We start from the raw sequence: 16,346 nt of genomic DNA, 5'->3' as shown, positions 1-16,346 counted from the left end.
GCAGCAGGAGGGGGTGTTCGAGGGCCCTTGGGACCCTTCTAAGCCTGAGAGTCTTGGGTTCCACTGGACCCTGGGCGGGTCATGCATCCCGCAGGGATTTTGCAGAACTGGAGGCCCCAAAAGTCTGATGATGGGGGGTGTGCCTCAACCCTAAGCCTCATCTGTTCGCTATTAGCATTAAAATCACCCTTAAGCCCCTCTTCCTAAATCCAGCCACTGGAGTTTCTGATTTAGTCCTTAAAAAAGTACTTTTTGTTTTTTGCAAGGCAATGAGGTTAAGTGACTTGACCAAGGCCTCACAGGTAGGCAATTATTGTCAGGGTCTGATTTGAACTCAGATCCTCCTGACTCCAGGGCCGGTGCTCTACTCACTGCACCACCCAGCTGCCCCGGGACTGGAGTTTTTGAAGTTGGAAAAGTAATTCAATCAATATTCACTTAAATGCAGGACAGGTAAAAATGTCTTATCAAGGAACCAGGTTTCTAACAGTGCATTAAATTAGAAGAAATATGAAAGGAAAAAGGCTAAATTGATAGAATGAGATCTTTAATTTTCTTCTTTTTCTCAATATAGTTTTTAATTATTTGTATTCAGTTACATACAATATTAATTTCTACCTATCATTTTTTGGTAAAGTTTTGAATTTTACAATTCCCCCCCTTCCCGCCCCCCAGAAGGCAATCTAATAATCTTTACTCAATATATTTTTTCTCAGGTTTTGAGTTTCACATTTTTCTTTACCCTTTCCCTTCCTTGACAGAAGGCAGGCAACCTAATATAGACTTTATATATTATACATATATATATATATACATATATATATGTAGCTATGTTAAGCATATAACCATATTGATTATGTTTGAAAGAAGACTCAAAAAAGGAGGAAGAAAAACCATGAGTGGGGGAAAACCATAATACATAAAACAAATTTTAAAAATTGAAAATAGTATGCTTTGGTCTGCATTCATACTCCATAGATCCTTCACTGGATGTGGATGGTGTTTTCCATCACAGGTCCTTTAGAATTGTCTTTGATTCTTGTACTGTTGAGATGAGCAAGTCCATCATAGTTGGTCATCAACCAATGTTGCTGTTAGAACAGTACGCTCAGTCTCAGTTCTGCTCAGTTCATCTGCTCAGTCTTTCTAGACTTTTCTGAATTCTGGAAGCTCATGATTTCTTATAGAACAGTAGTCCTCCATCACTTTCATATGCAACAATTTGTTCAGGCATTCCCCAATTGATGGGGGCATCCCCTCAATTTCCAGGTCTTTGCCACCACAAAAAGAGCTATAAATATTTTTATATATGTGAGGTTTTTGCCCTTTTTTGTGATCTTTTTGGGATTCAGAACTAGTAGTGGTATTGCTGGATGAAAGAGTCTGCAGTTTTATTGCATTTTGGGCATAGTCTCAGATTGCTCTCCAGAAAGGTTCACAACTCCAGTTCACAACTCAGTTCACAACTCCACCAACAACATATTTGTGTCCCAGTTTTTCCACATCCCTTCCAACATCAATCATTTTCTTTTTTGTCATATTGACCAATATGATAGGTGTGAAACGTAAGAGGTCTTTAATTTTCTAAAGTTCCTAATAATTAGTACTTTTCTTAATCATCCTGGAAAGCATTTTGCAGCTAATGCTAAGAAAATAACAGACATGTACAATTTTATTTAAAAAAACTGCTTATTTTTCAATCAGTGAAAATCTAACTCATCTTCTCAACTCATTTCTACCTCTCTCATTTAGAAAGAAAGAAAAACAGTCCGTACAAACATGTGTAGTTGGAACAATAGTATAAGTCAAAACAAATTCCTCCATTGGAGGTATTCAAGAATTTCAGTCTGCAACGTCTTTAAGGAGATAGCATGTTCTGGCATAGAGCTCTAAAGTCTTTAAAAGTTAATTGTCTTAATAATATTGTTGTATATATTGTTCTTCTGGTTCAGCTTACTTGGCTCTATGTTGAATATCCTTATCATTTGACCTCAAGAGCCCACTACTAAGCACATCCCCCATTGATGTCAAAGGCAGAAAAGACTCATGTGCCAGGATCTTCATAACAGCACATTATATGGGAGTAAGGAATTGGGAACAAAGTGCTTACGAATTGGAGACTGACTATGGAAGTGTGAGCCATGAATGTCATAGACCTTGAAGAACATTGTATTTTATAAACAGTTATTTGATGGAGACTGACTATGGAAGTGTGAGCCATGAATGTCATAGACCTTGAAGAACATTGTATTTATAAACAGTTCTTTGAATCAGGCACAGATTGGTATGGATACAAGCAAAAAACAGAAAACTTGAGATTTTATCCTGATAACATTTTATGGACATTTTTTCATCATTTTTATTTCCAGATGTATTCTGCTGCCCTTCTCTATGCTGTCTTTGTAAGAAAGAATACAAAAAAGAAAACAAAAAAGATTGGTCAAGCTGACATATCAACAATCTAACCTTTTTTCTTTCTTTGATTTTTTTTTTTTTTGGAGATAGGTTAGTGCAAGTTTTATTATCCTCATTTTAATTTATTCCCCCCGTGTGTGTGTGTGTGTGTGTGTGTGTGTGTGTGTGTGTGACAAAGAATCACATCTGAAACAGCTAACAATTAAGACTTTTTTTATGAGTTCTCTTAACTGAAATTTTACTCTTTTTTTGGCCAATTCTGCTTTAAGCTGTTAATTTCTTTAGTGTTTTTTTCTTGTTCCTTCTTTACCAAGCTGTTGATTCATTGTTCATGGTTTTCTTGTATCACTCATGTCCATTCTCAATTTTTTCCTCTCCTCCTTAATTGATTTCTAAAATCCTTTTTGAACTCTTCTGGCTCTTCCCCCCAAAGCCTGTCTCCTTCTTGCCAGGAGTACTCCACTCTCACCCTAGTGATAGTTTTTCCTATTGACTTCCAAGTTTCTTAGATTGCAAAATTGTTTCCCCCCCTGTCTTTTTGCTGGTTCCTCTACTTCAGAATTCATTTTGAGGTGTTATTTTAAGGTTGCTTGCTGGGGAATTTGGGAGAGTTTAGAAAGGTCCCTGCCTTTACTCCATCATCTTGGCTCTGCCTCATGGGCAGTGTTTCTTTTTTTTTTTTTTGCAAGGCAATGGGGTTAAGTGGCTTTCCCAAGGCCACACAGCTAGGTAATTATTAAGTGTCTGAAGCCGGATTTGAACTCAGGATCTCCTGACTCCAGGGCTGGTTCTCTTTCCACTAGCCACCTAGCCGACCCTCCACTAGCTACTAGCTTCCCTGTGGGCAGTGTTTCTTGCCCCAGACCTCTCTAGATTTTACAGTCAGGAAAGAAGTATACTTTTCATATCTTCATAGCATTTAGCTTTCTGTTTTGTTTTGATTATTTATTTCGTTGGGATTATTTGTTTTACTGGTTCTGCTTAATCAGTTAATAGGTCTTCACTAGCTTTCTAGATTAAATTTTACCAGTTAGTAATATTCTATTACAATCACACACCACAATATATCTTGTCAATCTAATAAGTGGGCGTCCAACTACTTAACAATTATGGTAATTATAAGTGTGATGTCTGGCTCCTGGGAAGTTGAGAAAATGGACTTCCTATCTAATCTGCAGAAGCAGAGGACTGTCAGCCTGGGATGAGAGAGAGAGGAGAGAGGAGAGAGAGAGAGAGAGAGAGAGATTGTATTTTGTGTATTTTGTATTAATATTTCTTATTTTGCTAAGTTGGTTTTTTCTCTTAAAAAAGTGTACAAAGGAGATGGCGGAGGGATGCATTCAGAAGAAAATTTGGTTTAAAAAGAGTAATCAGGGTGAAAATTTTAAAACTCAGTTTTGGAGTCAGGAAGACCAGAGTTCCAATTTGTCTTCTGTATCTTAACCTCTCAGTTTCCTCATTTGTAAAACAGGGATGAAAAAACTATCATTAGCCTCCCAAAAAGATTGTGAAGGATCAATTAAGATCACATGGGTAAGGCATTTTGCAAATCTTAAAAGTGCTCTTTAGATGTTGCTTCTGCCATTAAGCTTTAAAGGAGCTGTGGATTGCTGAGTGCTTTTTGTTTTTCATTTCAACATTGCAGGGGAACATTGGGAGGACCTTGTTTTATGTAGATGTGGCTATTAAGTAAGTTACTGCTGATAATAACAACTCCCACCTGACCCATCATTCTGGAGAACATCTCCTAGGAGAACCTTAGGGTGGGAGGCTGAAGGAGCTATTTCTGCTGGCCTAAATTGACATGAAGAATAGATTTTACAGTTAAAAGCAGCATCCCAAGTGACAGTCTAGTAACAGGTGAAATAAGAACTCTCTGCTTCTGGGACACTTGGCCTAAGGGTTTGATTGATTTGGGAGGCTACTATGCCACTCATGAGTAGATTAAAAAAAAGAATCTTAATAATGATTTATTTTTAGTATCAGATTTTCTCCCTCACTCCCTCCCCTCCCCTTCTAGAAAGGCTGTGTCTATTATAATGTAGAGTTGTATAAGACATTTTCATATTATGCATGTGGCCCCTCAAAAAAGGCAAGGAAATAGAGCACCAGCCCTGGGGTCAGGAGTACCTGGGTTCAAATCCGGTCTCAGACACTTAATAATTACCTAGCTGTGTGGCTTTGGGCAAGCCACTTAACCCCATTTGCCTTGCAAAAAAAAAAAGGCAAGGAAAATAAAGAAGTGAACAAAAATATGCTTCATCCAGTCTTTTGAAGAGTTTTCTATGGGAAAATGTGACCCAGCTACCCATGAGAAGCTTATAGTGAAACTTCTTTGAAAAGATAGCCCATTCTTATATGAACACAATTTAAAAAATATTTTACATACAAATAGTTCTAAACAATTGGGAAAATGTCAGTTGTTCATGGGTAGGCTGAACTAATAAAAGAATGACAAATTTCCCTAAATTAAATTACTCATTTAGTACCATATGAGACTACCAAAATTTTATTTTATAGAGCTAGAAGAAATAGTAACGAAATTCATCTGGAGGAATAAAACATCAAGAATACCAGAAAATTAATGCAAAAATGCACAGGAAGGTGGTCTAGCTGTATCAGATCTAAAACTATATTTTAAAGAGGCAGGCATCAAATTTATCTGGTACTGGCTAAGAAATAGAGTATAGATCAATGGAATAGATGTGACACAAAAGAAACAGCAGTAAATGATAAAACTATCTACTATTTGATAAACCAAAAGACTCTTGCCTCTCGGGTAAGAATTCACTATTTGACATAAATTGCTGGGAAAACTAGAAAATTGAATGATAGAAACTAGGAGATATATATATATACACACACACACACACACACACACACCCCAAGATAAGGTCAAAATAGGTGCATGATTAAGCCAATAAACAGAACAAGGAATTGTGGGTGTTTTTTTTTTAAGGTAAGATTTTATTTATTTTGAGTTTTATAATTTTTCCCCCATTCTTGCTTGCCTCCCCCTACCCCCCCACAAGAAGGTATTCTGTTAGTGTTTACATTGGTTCCATGTTATACATTGATCTCAGTTGAATGTGATGAGAGAGAGAAATGATATCTTTAAGGAAGAAAAATGAAGTATGAGATAGTAAAATTACATAATAATATAATGCTTTTTTTTTCTAATTTGACAGTAATAGTCTTTGGTCTTTGTTAAAAGTTCATAATTCTTTCTCTGGATGCAGATGGTATTCTCCACTGCAGGTAGCTCAAAATTGTCCCTGATTGTTGCACTGATGGAATGAGCGAGTCCATCAAGGTTGATCATCATCCCCACGTTGCTGTTAAGGGTGTACGATGTTTTTCTGGTTCTGCTCATCTCACTCAGCATCAGTTCATGCAAATCTTTCCAGGCTTCCCTGAATTCCCATCCCTCCTGGTTTCTAATAGAAAAAATAGTGTTCCATCACATACATGTACCACAGTTTGTTAAGCCATTCCCCAATTGAAGGACATTCACTTAATTTGCAATTTCTTGCCACCACAAACAGGGCTGCTATGAATATTTTTGTATAAGTGATGTTTTTACTCTTTTTCATCATCTCTTCAGGGTATAGACCCGGTAGTGGTATTGCTGGGTCAAAGGGTATGCACGTTTTTTGTTGCCCTTTGGGCATAATCCCAAATTGCTCTCCAGAAAGGTTGAATGAGTTCACAGCTCCACCAACAATGTATTAGTGTCCCAGATTTCCCACAACCCTTCCAACACTGATCATTGTCCTTTCTGGTCATATTGGCCAGTCTGAGAGGTGTGAGGTGGTACCTCAGAGATGCTTTAATTTGCATTTCTCTAATAAGTAACGATTTGGAGCAGTTTTTCATGACTATGGATCTCTGATTTCCTCAGCTGTAAATTGCCTTTGCATATCCTTTGACCATTTGTCAGTTGGGAAATGGTTTGTTTTTTTTAAAAACTTGACTCAATTCTCTGTATATTTTCGAAATGAGTCCTTTGTCAGAAATACTAGTGGCAAAAATTGTTTCCCAATTTACTACATTTCTTTTGATTTTTGGTTACAGTGGTTTTATTTGTACAAAAGCTTTTTAATTTAATCAAAATTATCCAGTTTGTTTTGTTTTTGTAGAGTTTTTTTGCAAGGCAAATGGGGTTAAGTGGTTTACCCAAGGCCACACAGCTAGGTCATTATTAAGTGTCTGAGACCGGATTTGAACCCAGGTACTCCTGACTCCAGGGCAGGTGCTTTATCCACTACGCCACCTAGCTGCCCCATATCTAGTTTGTTTTGAATGGTGTTCTCTATTTCTTCCTTGGTCATAAACTGTTTCCCTTTCCATAGATCCTTGATCTTCTAGTTTGCTTATAATATTGTTTTTTATGTCTAAATCCTGTAACCATTTGGATCTTATCTTGGTATAGGGTGTGAGGTGTTGGTGTAATCTAAGTTTCTTCCATACTAAGTTTCTTCCAATTTTGCCAACAGTTTTTATTGGAGAGAGAGTTTTTATCCCAATAGCTGGACTCTTTGGGTTTATCAACAGCAGATTGCTATAATCATTTTCTGCTCTTGTACCTAGTCTATTCCACTGATCCACAACTCTATTTCTTATCCAATACCAGACAGTTTTGAGGACTGATGCTTTATAATATAATTTTTTCCCCCTAATTTGAAGGTAAATAGTCTTTGGTCTTTGTTCAAAGCCCCTAATTCTTTCTCTGGATACATATGGCATTCTCCATTGCAGACAGCCCAAAACTGTCCCTGATTGTTGCACTGATGGAATGAGCAAGTCTATCAGAGTTGTTCATCACCCCCATGTTGCTGTTAGAGTGTACAGTGTTTTTCTGGTTTTGCTCATCTTGCTCAGCATCAGTTCATGCAAATCCCTCCTGGCTTCCCTGAAATCCCATCCCTCCTGGTTTCTAATAGAAAATAATGTTCCATCACATACATATACCACAGTTTGTTAAGCTGTTCCCCAACTGATGGACATTTACTTGATTTCCAATTCTTTGTTGACAACAGGGCTACTATGAATATTTTTCTATAAGTGTCTTGCCCAAGACCACACAGCTAGGTAATTATCAAGTGTCTGAGGTCAGATTTGAACCCAGGTACTCCTCACTCCAAGGCTGGTGTTCTATTCACTGTGCCACCTAGCCACCCCAGGACTTTCATTTTTTAAAAATCTTTAAAATTTATTCAAGTAAATGGGGTTAAGTGACTTGCCCAAGGTCACACAGCTAGGCAATTATTAAGTGTCTGTGGTTGGATTTGAACTCAGATACTCCTGACTTCAGGGCCAATGCTTTATCTACTGCACTACCTAGCTAACCCAGGACTTTCCTTTTTAAGATATGTAGAAATCAAATTATAAGAATAATTTCATTCTCCAATTGATAATTTGTCAAAGGATATGAACATATGATATAAGTCATGAAAAAAGGCTTTATATCATTAATTAGAGAAAATGCAAATTAAAACAACTCTGAAGTACCATTTCAACACTTATCAGAGTAGCTAAAATGACAGAAAAGGAAAATGATCAGTGTTGGAGAGGATGTGAGAAAAAGAAAAGATAGCCCATTCTTTAAGGTAGCTTTGTTTTATTTTCCAATTGATATTTTATTTTTCCATTTGCATTATGAAAGTTTTTCAACCTTCATCCACATGCATATGCATATTTTTAAGTTGCATCATTTCCTTCCACACTCCTTTCCCTACCCCCCCTCCCCTGAGTGAATATTGTGCATACACATTTGTGTTTAACATGTTTACATATTAGCCATTTTTGGCTTGAGGAATCAGGATTAAGGAAAAAGAAAGAAAATCATGAGATAGGAAAGAAATCCATAAGAGAAATTTTTAAAAAGTGAATGCAGTGTTCCTTCAGATTCTGAAGGGACTTTTTTGTTGTTTTGATTCCTTTGGATGGGGGATAGCATTGCATAGCTGGTCTCCTAGGACTGTCCCAGCTCTCTGAACTGCTGAGAGGAGCTGCTTCCATCAAGGTTGTTCACCTCATAATGTTGTTGTTGTTAATGTGTACATTGTTCTCTTGGTTCTGTTCCCTTCACTCTGCATCAATTTGTGTAATTCTTTCCATGCTTCCCTAGAGTTGGATCATTCATGGTTTCTTACAGAAAAATATTATTCCAATAACATCCATATGCCATAACTTGTTTAACCACTCCCCAATTATCCCCTCAGTTTCAAATTCTTTGCCACCTGAAAAAGAGCTGCTATGACTATTTTGGAACTAGTGGGACTTTCCCAATTTTTTATGATGTCTTCTGGATTTATGCTTAATATTGGAATTACTGGGTCAAAGGATATATGATCAGTTCTATTGAAGATAGCCCATTCGTAAGTCAAGGTTTATAGATATAGCCTATCCCAGAGTCAGGTCTGTGGACTAAATCTAAACGAGATGAGACTTGAAACAAATTTAAAGTGTACCAGGAAAAGCACCGTATTCAGCTTGGAAAGGCCAAAATTAGTCCCTTAACCTTTCCAAGCTTCTACTTCCTCATCTATAAAATGGGAATAGCAATCTTTGCATCACTTAATCACTGGGTTGGTTTTCAGAAAGCTCTTATTTCATCATTTCTCCCCTGACTGCACTTCAAACAAAGTCCTCATCTTCTCAACATCCTATAATATCTCATGACCCTTGGTGTGCAACCTTGTACCTCCTCCTTACCACCCTCTTTGATTGGAGGGTGGGACCATGAAGACCAGATCTCTGTTGAGAGAGTTCCACCATGCCCAGGGTTTGATACCCCCCCCCCCCATCCTCTTCAGTTTCCATTAGTTGAAGTTCTTTGAAGGCAAGGGCTGCCCTTCAGTTTTTCATATTATTAGCTTTAGCTCCAGTGCCACACACCTTCTTCTCATTTAATTCCTTTTCCTTTGCTACCTTCTCTCCAACTGCCCAGCTTTGTCATCTCTTTGATGAAGATCCCCAGATCCTTCTTAGTGCCATCTGGCATTTACCCAGGGCTGTTTGAACTGGATGTTTATTCTGTAGCTATCCCAAGTTCAGCGTGTTCAAAATGATTCATTCTTTATTCTTTCTCTTCCTTCTCTTGCCCTTGATCATTTTCCAGACTTCCCCATTTTTTCTAGTTACCTGCTTTCCTTCTAATCTTGACAGTTTTTATAGATAGCCAGTTCTTGTACCCAAAGCTCAGGTCTTTGGGTTTATCAAATACTATGATTACTACGATCTTTTATTTCTGTATAATGTGTACCTAATCTTTTCCACTGATCCACCACTCTTTCTCAGCTAGTGCCAGATTGTTTTGATCATCGCCTTGCAATACGGTTTAAGATATGGCAGGGTTGAGTCCCCTTCCTTCACATCATGGTTATCTTGTGGCTCCTCGTGCTGCCTTACTCCATGTAGATAATCATTTGCAAAATCTTGTTGCTTCTGATTCAATCTCTGTATCTCTCATATCCTATTCTTTTCTCTACTCAGATGGCTTCCATCCTAGTTCAGGCTCTCATTGCCTCTCTGGGACTATTTATAATCCCCTAAACCAACTTCCTACTTTAAGTCTTTTCCTCTTCAGTCATCTTCCACATGGCTGCCAGAGCGTTTTATTAAAGCACCTATCAGACCATGTCACTTCCCTATTCTTGGCTCAGCTGCAAACTGTGCTTTATAACTTGGCTCTCCTTCTCATGAGCTCAATGGTTCAGCCAAACAATTTTCTTGCTCTTCTTCTACCTCATATATTAAGAGCTTTGTATGACCAGAATTGAGTGCTGGGGTGGAGAGAAGTCTTGACATGCACCCTAGATTTTGGAAAACAACTTTGCATGGATTGAGAGGAAGGACAAGTAGAATCCAGTTTTTCAGGTGAAGGTTGGCTTGTAGGGATGACTTTTCAATGTTGAGATTGTTTTGTTTGTGTGGAGGAGGAATGGGAACTCTGGGTAAAAGCAGATGGCAGAGAGTGTGGAGTACCTAATTTAGGTGTTAAGAGTTTGTCCTGAGCAAGAGGCTTTTAGATGTTTTAGTGATATGATCAGTGATATACCCCCCTTTGGGGGGATAAATCTGGAAGTTGTGTCCAGCATGCATGAGGTACTGCCTAGGCTCAAGATTGGGGGGCAGAGGCCAGTAATGGAGGATCTACATTCAAGTGTCAGCTCTGCCATATTGATAACTTCCTTTCCTTCTCTTGGTCTTGGTTTCTTTATGTTTTAATTGTCACAAAAATGCTATCTTGATGTTCTTTTCCTTCTCACTGTTAGTTTCCAATGATCCTTCCCTCTCTCAAAAGTTAAGCAAAATAATCAACATGCTGAACCTTTTGGACACATGCTTCATTCTTCACCTCACCTGTGGTCCACTACCTCATCTGTAGTCACAATTGTTGAGTTCAGGTCTGAAGACTTTCACTGTTTTCTTGGAAGTCATTCTTCAGATTCTTTTGACTTCATTGGTTCAGAGATGTCTCCCTAAGTTTCTCTAAATTTTTCAAATTCTTTATTTCTTAAAATATATGTATTTTTTCATTTTAAAAATTATATTGTTTTAATCAGCCAAGATCTACCTTATCACCCTCCCACTTCCCATTAAGAACAAGAAAAACAAAACCCATCAGTCATTAATAAACATATACTTGTTTATGTGCCAGGCACTGGTCTAAGCAAAAGGGGTGTAAAGAGAGGCAGAGAACACACACACACACACACACACACACACACACACAGCTCTGTACTGCCTTAAGAGGAGCTCATTCATAGAGAGAAGACACTAGAAGGAGGGGGAAGCTTTCTGTAGAAGAAAGCCATGGGGGGTCAGTAGTCAGAGAGAAGGGGAGTGTTCCTTTCAGGAGACAACCAGAGAGATTGCCTGGAGCCCAGAGACAGTGTCACTGATCAAAGAGGAAATTGTAGGGGGAGGAAGGGGTGGGAAGGCTGGAAAGATGGAAAGATGGGAAGGGGCTTGTGAGGAAGGACTTTGAATGCCAGACAAAACTTGTTCTTTTTGCTCCTGGAGTCAATGGGGAGTCCCTGGAGTTTACTGAGGAGGGCATGACAGATCAAACAGATGTAGGAAAATCCCTCTGGTGACTGAATAGAGGGTAGATTGGAATGGGGAGAAACTTGAGGCAGGCAGACACTCCCCACCCTCCAACTATTGAAATTATTTGCCAGTGATGTGGTGAGGACCTGGACAGGTTTGGGGTGGGGTGGGGGAAGTTCCTATCAGGAAAGAGGAGATGGGGAGGAGAGATGTCTCCTGCCTCTCAGGTGGCAGCTGGGAATGCAAGAAGGAAGGGCAGCAGAGAAGCTGGGGCAGGGAAGGTAGATTTGGGAATCACATATATAGTTGATCAAAACAAATTTTCACATTGACAGTGTCTTGACAAATATCTGTCTCATTGAGTTTCATCATTAGTCTCTGGATTTGTGGCAGGTTATTACTCTGATAAGAGTTTAGCACAATAGTATTCCATCTCATTCATATACTGCAACTTGTTCAGCCATTATAGTTTTATAGGCACCCCCTCAGATTCCCATTCTTAGTCACCTCAGAAAGAACTTAGGGGCAGCTAAGTGGTGCAGTGAATAGAACATCTGCCCTGGATTCAGGAGGACCTGAGTTCAAATTCAGCCTCAGACAGTAACTGCCTAGTTGTGTGACCTTGAAATAAATATTTGTCATCCTTAGAATTTTTTTGTTTAGTACTAATCCCTCCTTTAAACCATTTTCCCTCTAATTCCTCCCTACCCCTCTCCTGTTTCACTGAAATGTATTTCTGTGCTCAGTTCTCTGTGTATGTGTAAGAACATGTGCAAATGTTCTTTTTACCACTTTAGACTAAGCTTGCAAGGGTCTACCCCCTCCTTGATTGTTTAGATATTTCCTTGTTTTCCCTGTGGTATGGTTTTCCCTAACTTTCCTTTCTCTCCTTATATATCTCTTTTCCTCTCTTTTCTTTTCTTTCTTTTTTTTGCAAGGCAATGGGGTTAAGTGGCTTGCCCAAGGCCACACAGCTAGGTAATTAAGTGTCTGAGACTGGATTTGAACTTGGGTATTCCTGACTCCAGGGCCGGTGCTCTATACACTGTGCCACCTAGCTGCCCCTTTTCCTCTCTTTTCATTCTTAAGATCAAGACATAACCTTGTCTAATTGTACTCCCTTTATGAATCATAATGAAAAGAGGAATGAGAGGGTAGACACATCTGTCATTTCCCTCTGTTAGAGAGGGTAGCTGGGTGGTGGAATAGATAGAGCACCCACCTTGGGGTCAGGAGGATCTGAGTTCAAATGTGGCCTCAGACACTTGACTCTAGCTGTAAGTGTGACCTTGAATGAGTCCCTTAACACTGACTGCCTGGCATCCAGGGCTGTGGTCAGTCCTGATTGATATCTGGCCACTGGAGCGTCCCCTCCCCCCTCACTCAAATCCTGTTCACTTGCCTTGTCATGGTTTTCTTTAAGAATGAAGGAAAGACAACAGAGTAAGCATTCTGTCCTTGTTTAGTCAATGATTATTGTTCATCCATCTTGATCTTTTTATGTTTCTCTTTACTCTGAAGTTCAAAGTTCTTTTCAACTCTGATCTTTTTATCAGAAATGCTTGCAAGTCCTCTGTTTCATTCATTTTTTTCCCCCTAAAGTATTGTACTCAGTTTTTCTGGATAAGTGTGTGTCTTGAAGTGTCCCTGTCACCATAATAGTTTTATTTTGATGGGCTGCTTTTTTTCTCTCTTCTTCCAAGGACTTCATGTTAGAGTTGGGTTCTTCCACACTTCTAGAGGAGTGGTCTGTCCTGGTTCTGTTGCTGCTTTCTTGGAGTAGTGAGACTCATTTTATTCCAGGAACTCAGGGACCCTCAGGGCTTTACATGCTCCCAGAGTGGTGTGATTGTTACTTTGCCAGTTCCTGACTTAAGTTTGGGTCTGAGTAAGAGCAGAGAGATGTTGCTGGATTTTTCTGCTGTCAGCCTGCTGGGAAGCCCTTCCAGCTCATAGCAGCAAACTTGGAGGCTTCCTTGAGGTCTGGGAGTCCAGATCTGGCATGGAGGTGGGAGCCTGCCCTGCTCCTGGGATCTATACCACACCATTGCTACTGCTGCAGTTGCAGCCTTCTGACCTCCCTCCCTTCCCCAGAACAATCCTATTGACGGAACTGGCTCTACAGCCTGGGCAACAGTGGCAGCTAGGGTTTAGGAGGGCCATGCACAATGTGCCTCAGGCCTGACCTCAGTCACCAAGGGGCTGCAGGTCTCCTTGTCTTGTCTCTCTGTGTTGACCTGTAACTTTCTGAATTTCTCCATCAAGATTCAGTCTAGAGGGGTGGCTAGGTGGCGTAGTGGATAAAGCACTGGCCTTGGAGTCAGGAGTACCTGTGTTCAAATCTGGTCTCAGACACTTAATCATTACCTAGCTGTGTGGCCTTGGGCAAGGCACTTAACCCCATTTGCCTTGCAAAAACCTAAAAAAAAAAAAGATTCAGTCTAATGCATTTTCTAAAACTGTTTAGCAGAGTTGATGGAGAGAAGCCCATGGCATTGCTTCCTTTCCCTCTACCCTCTTGGCTCCACATCTTTAGAAGAATATTTCTTTGTTTTCTGTCAAGAGAGTGGGCCTCTGCATCCCAGTGCTCCAGATCTCTCTCTAAGGCTTGAAGCTGCCAAAACTAGTCTTCTGAGGGCAGTTTTTGATACATTGAAATCATAGGTCTGATACATGTTATTTTCTCTTATCTAAGTTCCTTAAGGGTGGAAACTGTTTTACTTTTGTCTTATTATATGACAGATGCCTTGTAGGCATCTAATATTCATGTCTCAGTTTGTTCTCCCATTCCCCAGTTGGTGGGCACCCATTTTCCTTTCAGACCTTTGTTATCACAAAAACTTATTACAGTAAATAAAACCTTTCCTTTTGTTTTTTACTTCCTTGAAAGCATATGCCTAATAGCTGAGTCAAAGAAGATATATAGTTGAGTGTCTTTTCTAGGTTAATTCCAAATTGTGGATGGTTTGGGCCTTAGTTCCCTTCATTTGTTAAAATGAAGAGGTTGGCCTAGGTGACCAGATTTAAAACTTTAATCGTGGGATTTGCTGTTTATGGATATAACAATGATTTAACTTCATTTCTGTTTAGGTCTAGAGAGGCCTTACTAAATTTCCCCTTTCCATTTGCTTTTTCCATTAGAATACTAAGATTGGAGCCCTCTTGGGAGGCCTTGGACTAAACCCTTCAGCTGTGTCCAAAAAATCAGTTAAGTTAGACTCTCAATAGCTTTAGGAAGGTCTTTCCTCTATTATTTTATTTTTCCAATTACATGCATAGGTAGTTTTCAACATTCATCCATTTGCAAGTTTTTATTCCACATTTTTCTACCTCCTCTTCCCATGGTGGCGCACAGTTGGTAAAAGTTGTACATGTACAGTTGTGTTTAACATGTTTTCATATTAGTCCTGTTGTAGAAGAGGAATTCGAATGAAGGGGAGGGGGAAAGCTATGAGAAAGAATATAAAAGAAGTTTTAACAAGTGACCATAGTATACTTTGCTCTGTATTCAGACTTAGTCCTTCTCTGAATTTAGATGGCATTTTTCATAGCAGGTCCCTCAGGATTGTCCTTGGTCTCTGAACTGCTGGGAGGAGCTGCGTCCATCAGAGTTGATCATCTCGAAGTGTTGTTAATATGTGTAGTGTTCTCTTGAAGCTGCTCACTTCACTCAGCATCAGTTCAGTCTTTCCGGGTTTTTTTGAAGTGTTCTACTTATGATTTTTTACAGAATAACAGTGCTCCATAACCTTCATATATCATAACTTGTTCAGCCATTCTCCAATTGACGAACATCTGAATTTCCAGTTCTTTGTCACTGAAAAAAAGAGCTATTATAAATATTTTTATACATGATCTCTTTGGGATATATTGCTAGGTCAAAGGGCATGCCTTTGGCCTGGTTCCAAATTGCTCTCCAGAATGGTTGAATCAGTTCACAATTCCACCAACATAGAGTGTATTAGTGTCCCAATTTTAAGGTCTTTTCAAGTGTGGAATCCTAGCATCTTACTACTGACTCTTTGGAGTGCCTTCCAGCTGGGATCCTTTCTGGAAATCCAACGCATACAGCCATTCCTGAAATTTGTGACAGCCGGTTATGGTCCTTCTGTAATTGAGCATGTGTTTCTGTTACAGGCTTCGGGCTTCCCGGGTTCTGCTTGTTGGAATGAAAGGCTTGGGAGCAGAAGTTGCAAAGAATCTTATTTTGGCAGGTGTGAAAGGATTGACCATGATGGATCATCAAAAGGTGAAATCCCATTTTTAATGATCTGCTTATCAGTAGTCTCATCTGCTCTAGGCCAGTCAAGATTTCATAGGCCAAGTGGAGCAGGATGGTAGTCTGTTTGTGAATGTGGTAGAAAAGAGGGCAAGGTTGTGCAACATCATGAGAGTGAAACTGCTGTACTTTGCCACTTAGGCACAGTGTCGGGGACTTTGTGCTTGCCTTACACCTCTTTAGAGTCTGTTTCTTCAATTTTATGTTTGAATTTTTAAATAACTGCTTTATTTTAGCATTCATTTTTTAAAATTTTGAGTTTCCTATTTTCTCTTCTTCCAGCCCTTTCCCTGACTATTGAGAAGACAGGTAGTATGATATCAGTGATAATGTGAAGTCACGCAAAGCATTTCCACATTAGCCATGTTGTATGCACCACTACTACCCTCCAAAATAAATGGCAAATGCAAGAAAAATAAAGTGGAAAACTCTGCTTTAGTCTGCACTTAGAAGACATCAACTTTGTCTGGAGGTAGACAGCATTTTCCCTTCTTGTGTATCTTTTGGAATTATCCGGGATCATTGTTTTGATCGGAAGAAATAAATCATTCACAGTTGATCCATTACTATATTGCTGTTAAGGTGTACAATGTTC

General features: G+C 39.3%; 1 protein-coding gene across 1 annotated transcript in view; it reads left to right on the top strand.

Annotated features, from left to right (window-relative positions):
* Nucleotides 1-16,346, top strand: part of SAE1 (SUMO1 activating enzyme subunit 1) — a 57,270-nt gene that overhangs the window by 444 nt on the left and 40,480 nt on the right. The window contains exon 2 of the mRNA XM_074219182.1: nt 15,610-15,721. Coding sequence (XP_074075283.1) covers nt 15,610-15,721 — 112 coding nt within the window. The remainder of the gene's footprint in view (nt 1-15,609; nt 15,722-16,346) is intronic.

The sequence above is a fragment of the Macrotis lagotis genome, chromosome 1, assembly GCF_037893015.1.
Source record: "Macrotis lagotis isolate mMagLag1 chromosome 1, bilby.v1.9.chrom.fasta, whole genome shotgun sequence".
Lineage (NCBI taxonomy): Eukaryota > Metazoa > Chordata > Mammalia > Peramelemorphia > Peramelidae > Macrotis > Macrotis lagotis.
The sequence above is the reverse complement of the archived record's forward strand: the minus strand, read 5'-3'. Positions and strand labels throughout refer to the sequence as shown.